Source organism: Arachis hypogaea, chromosome 2 (assembly GCF_003086295.3).
Source record: "Arachis hypogaea cultivar Tifrunner chromosome 2, arahy.Tifrunner.gnm2.J5K5, whole genome shotgun sequence".
In the NCBI taxonomy this organism is placed as follows: Eukaryota; Viridiplantae; Streptophyta; class Magnoliopsida; order Fabales; family Fabaceae; genus Arachis; species Arachis hypogaea.
The window spans coordinates 61,019,640-61,024,854 of NC_092037.1; the positions used below are offsets into that span (position 1 = coordinate 61,019,640).

General features: G+C 32.1%; 1 protein-coding gene across 2 annotated transcripts; it reads left to right on the top strand.

Moving 5' to 3' along the window:
• Positions 1-212: 212 nt before the first annotated feature.
• Positions 213-3,900, top strand: LOC112745316 (uncharacterized). 2 transcript variants are annotated; one of them, XM_025794864.2, is made up of 5 exons: positions 213-278; positions 385-430; positions 507-617; positions 1,760-1,974; positions 3,495-3,900. In XM_025794864.2, exons 3-5 carry the CDS (start codon positions 528-530, stop codon positions 3,778-3,780), a joined length of 591 nt encoding a protein of 196 aa, XP_025650649.1. In that variant the 5' UTR covers positions 213-278; positions 385-430; positions 507-527; the 3' UTR covers positions 3,781-3,900. The 2 variants fall into 2 exon arrangements, with proteins under 2 accessions (XP_025650649.1, XP_025650648.1); XM_025794863.2 differs by having other exon boundaries at positions 218-430.
• The last annotated feature ends 1,315 nt before the right edge of the window (positions 3,901-5,215 follow it).

Consider the following 5,215-nt stretch of genomic DNA (forward strand, 5'->3'; position numbering starts at 1 on the left):
TATTATAACACAGTTTGGCCATTAAACCAATAGTTAGAACGGTTCGATAATCGTTTTAGTTTTCAAAATCTTGAAAAAAACCAAATTTAAAATAATTATTTTAAAACTTGATTTTTATGTATTAAAAAAAAAGTAAAATCTTTATTTTTTTATTTTATATTTATTGATTTACAAATTAGATCCCAATATATATATATAAGGGGATCCACTCTAGGTTGACTTAGGTATCTTCGGCTGCCAGCTAGAAACAGCTTTTCTAGATTATCTCTAATCCCTTAGTTTGTATTCCTTATTTTTCTCTCAACAGAATCTTTAAAGCTAGAAACAGCTTTTCAAGATTATCTCTAATCCCTTGATTTATATTCCTTATTTTTTTCTCAACAGAATCTTCAAAACGGTTAAAGCTGATTTGTTTTCAACTCAGAGCCACGTAACTTCCTTTCTCGCTGAATAGTTCCGCACACATTCTAACTTTTCTTCTAAAACATTGTTTTCTCCTCTTGCAGAGATCATCGCACTCACCCACCATGGCTGTCACTGTTAAAACCATGGCCCTCATTGTTTCGGTCTTCGGTCTCCTCTCTTTCATTCTCGGTGTTATAGCCGAAAACAAGAAGGTATTGTTCTTAATATGGATTCCTATATCAAATATCATTTATATAAAAATTCAATTTTTTTTTCTTTTTAATTGCCTGGATTATGGATTATGAAATTTTGATCCATTATTAAGGGTTGAAAATTTAGGTATGTATGTTTGAAACTCTAGTTTGAAAGTTTAATTCTAAATACCTTTATACCAATGTATCTGTGTGCAATTTGTGTCCAATACATTAATGCATCACATTGAATCAGTAGGGAAGTGGAATAAAATATGTATATACTTTAATTTTTTAATTGCATTAAAAAAAATCTTATGCGTTGTTTTTTCCTTTAAAAAAAAACTTATAAACCACTCATGTATGCCTTATTACGGTGAAGTACTTTTCAACTTTTTGACTTTCTGATTCATCGGTTTTCAACTGTTCAAACATGCTTGACTTTAGTTGGTGCTATTTTCTAATGAATTGAGAATATGTCAATGTAGATTCTGCTGTGCCTGAAAATGAGAGAACCTTTTGTCTTAGTGGATCTTTTCTCCTACAACAATATATAGTCTATGATTCTGGAATATAAATTTGTTTTGGTTTCATTAAACTGTATATTTGCTTTATTTGAATCTCTAAAATTATGTAAATTAATGGTTTTAGCTCTTGAATTTGCGGAAAAATGATTATTTGATTTAGTGCTCTTGGCTGATGTAAGCTGGGTAATTAACCATCACTTTAAAAACTAAGGTGAAGCACTTTTCTGCAACTATAGAGACTTCTAAAGTTAAGTAATTAATGAGTTAGTTTCTGAACTTACAAAAAAAGAGATCTAACTTGGTGATTCAAGCTAGTCCTTACAAGCATCCCCCTAATGATTAACTTGAATCACTCTTTTGAAATTTTATGGACTAGAACATCAATTCCTTAATTATAGGTACTAACAAATGAATATTCACTAGAAATTTCTATCATGTGTTTTGCCCTTGGGTTGGGCTAAACATAGATATGCCCTGTGACAAGGCAACATGCTATCAGTTTTATCCATGTTGTTGACCTCATCAAGTGGGATACGGCTTTTTTGTAATTGTTGTTTTATTTGTTTTATTTTGGAAATAATCTGTCTTTATAGCCTCTACAATCTGTTGTGTGTTTTAAATTTTTTTTTGTTGCAGCCTGCAGCCGGAACCCCAGTACCTGCCAAGGGGGTTGTCACCTGCAAGTTCCCAGCTGATCCAACAGTCGCATTGGGCTATCTTTCCTTTGCATTTCTCATTGTATCTACTGTGGCCGGATACATGTCTCTCTTTTATCCTTACAAGGGGAAGTCTGTTCCACAAGGTGTTCTATTTAAAAGCACTAGTTTCTTGGTATTCTTCAACATTGCAGTGTAAGTGCTGTTTCCTTATACTTTGTTTTTTCTTCATTAGTTCATTAGATGAACTTTGCATGTGCCCTACCTTCCTTTTCCTTGTTTTCCTTGATAAAAATAAGGGTATGTTTAGTTGAGGGGAATGTCATAAGGAAAGAAATTTGAAGTGGAAATTTTCATGGCTACATTGTAATTTTATATAACAAACTCATCTATCATCCGAATTTATGGAAAAGCTTGAGTTATTCTATTTGTATGAATGAATTTAGTATCCAAATTACTTGTTGCTAGTGTCGTTAGGGTGGGTCTACATTGGTCAATGCTAATGTAAAATATCTGTTGATATGCTCATTACTAGTATATTGCATCTACTTTGTTTCATGACTTGAAACTTAAAATTTATATACTTTGCTGATGTTGCATATAAAATCATTCTTGGGTTCCTAACAGTGTTTTAAAAAAGCGGTTATGGCATGGCGGATTTCTTCCTTGCCACCATACAGTGGTTGCCACAGTGAGTTTTCAGAGGGTGAAATGGTGGCTGCAGCGGTGGCACCATGGCGGACTGCAATAGAAATGCGGAAATTGAGGGTTATTTTTGTCATTTAGGAAATCCTAAAATGCTACAACTCACCCTCCTCGGCCTCCTTTCTTCAGAAAACTGCCTCTTCCTCTCTGACGGTCCAAAAACTCTCTTCTATCTCTCCCTCTCTGCTCTGGGCTGCTCTGCTGCCGGAAGAACCACCGGTGGCACGCCAAGCAGCCTGTCCAACTCCAGTTCCTCCTTCTCCGTCTTCCCTTTCTGCTGTTCTCTTTGTTCTGGCGAAGCTGTCGCTGACTCACTGCTTGCCGCTCGTCGCCGCTCACTGCTGCTGCAAGCCACGGGTTCCCTCTCTCTGCTTTCTAACTTAGTTTCTGTTCCAGACTTCTGGTCTTCCTACCCTTTCTTACTTTCCCGTTTCCCCTTTTATTTACATGGGTTCGGTGCTATAAGTTATATTATAAACCTCTCTGTTTCCAATTTTTTTTTTAAATTTACATAGGTTCAAGACAAGCTCGTGACTATAATGTCCTTGCCCCTGCCTCTTATATTCTATGGTGCATTATGACTGATGTTATGTTTATTTGTTTATTTTGCTACTGCGTTTGCTGAATAAATTGGATGCCTTATGAGTAGAAAGTTGCTTAAATGGATTAGATTTTATAATTTATTACCTTTAGAGTTTTTGTGGACTTTTTTTGTGCATATACATGTGTTTTTTAGGTAGTCTGCCATTTCTTGCAACACCATCCGCCATAATTTTATGGTGGATTTTTGGCTTTCCGTCATGAACCCCATTTGTAATCAAAATCTAAGGTTCCTAACCATCTCTGCCATTAAGCTTAATCTGTATGCTAGAGACATTAGAATGTTTTTATCTTACAATTGATACAGTAAACTTAGCTGAAATTCATTCCAGTTATATAAATGTTTTTAACTTGCATTTCTGAGATGCATGGATTTTTTTTTTTCTAAAATGTTGTGTATACATGCATAGGTTCACGACCGGACTAGCTGCAACTATGTTGTTATGGCCGACAATCACTGAACAGATGCACCTTCAGCGCAACGTACACAATGATCTCACCTATACTTGCCCTACTGCTAAAACCGGTCTCCTTGGAGGCGGTGCATTTCTATCGCTTGATTCTTCTCTCTTTTGGCTAATTGCCCTTATGCTAGCAGACAACGCCCGCGAAGATTTCATGGATGAAGAAATTAAAGGGGGCGAGCTTTCCTCAAGTGCTTATGCCACACATACAGTGGTGACAGCAAGTCCCTAGGTCTAGGTGCATGTGTTAATAATGGTAGTAGAGGAAGAAGGATGTTTGCAGCATTAGTTAATTTAAATGTGATGATGGATTATGAAGTCAATAAAAATAAAAGATATTAATGGCTTTCAATGGAATGAGTTCTCCTATAAAATACACAATGTTTTTTTGGGGATATTATGTGTTTGTTCAGGGCTCATTGAATCGAAAATTTTTTTATTTTTTATTTTTTAGTGTATTTGATAAATTTCTAATAGTAAAAGTAAAAATACTTAAAATTTTTTTTTGAGAAGTTACAATTTATATATTTTTTTAAAAGATCTTTTATCTTTAAAAAAAATATTTTTCACATAATAAATGAATAAAAAAATATTTTTATCTTATTTTTATTCAAATATAATTAATAAATAATTTTTTTAAATGATATATCTAAACGTAAATTACTTTTATTTTTGTAAATTTTTTTAAAAAAATATTATTTAAAAAAGATTTTTTTCAAAAATGATGTGCAAACAAATCTTATAAAATACACAATATATTAACTGAAGTGAAGATATGTTAAATATAAATTTCACTAAAAATAATTGCATTTTAGGAGTCATTGTCAAAATTAAACCTTGGCGAAAGATATTAATGTTGGCAATTATAGCATATACAAAATAATTTTATAAATTATACTTATACGATGGCGCTTATTATTTTAATTATGAATATTTTACGTACAATGGATAGTAAAATTATACTAGATAATTTGAAATTTCAAAAAAAGGGACCTGAAACAGCATGTATAAATAAAATTAACTAAAAACTTGAGATAAATTTGCCTGCTAAATCGAGAACGAAAAAGTAAATATGCAAGAAAGATTGAATCGAAATAAATGAACAGAAAATGATGGAAGGAACGGTAAAAATGGGATGAGGGAATCGAAGGAAGACTTTGTCAGGAAAGAAGGATTTTGTCGGCTAGTATTTAGGAGTTTTAATTCATTTTTCTAATTAACTTTTTAATATTTAAAAGAATAATAAACCCAAATATATATATAAAAGTATAATAAAGATAAATAATCCAAAATTTTATTTATTTAAAAATTAAAAAATAACTAAAAATTAGTTAAAAAATATAAAGTGCGTGGTGTTTTTCTATTGATAAATAAAATAAATATTTTATTTATCAATATGCATATTACTAAATATATTTATATTTTTACACGGTCATTAACTTATTGTATATCTCGGATATACAGAATAAAAAATAATTAAATAGAGTAGAATTAAACATAGAACTAAGGTTCTGAAAATTGGTTGGAATCAGCTGATTGAACCAGTCGAACTGTGAATCGTTGTTACTTACGGTTCGGACAGAATTTAAAACTGTCAAATTGAAAAACCGTTATTAAACTGTCGAACAGGCCGGTTTTTAAATTGTGTCAAAAACGGCTACGTTTTA

Coding starts and splice junctions, on each gene's coding strand:
- LOC112745316 (XM_025794864.2), top strand. CDS start 528: ATGGCTGTCACTGTTAAAACCATGGCCCTCATTGTTTCGGTCTTCGGT. Junction 618..1,759: donor TTATAGCCGAAAACAAGAAG/GTATTGTTCTTA, acceptor TTTTTGTTGCAG/CCTGCAGCCGGAACCCCAGT. Junction 1,975..3,494: donor GTATTCTTCAACATTGCAGT/GTAAGTGCTGTT, acceptor ATACATGCATAG/GTTCACGACCGGACTAGCTG.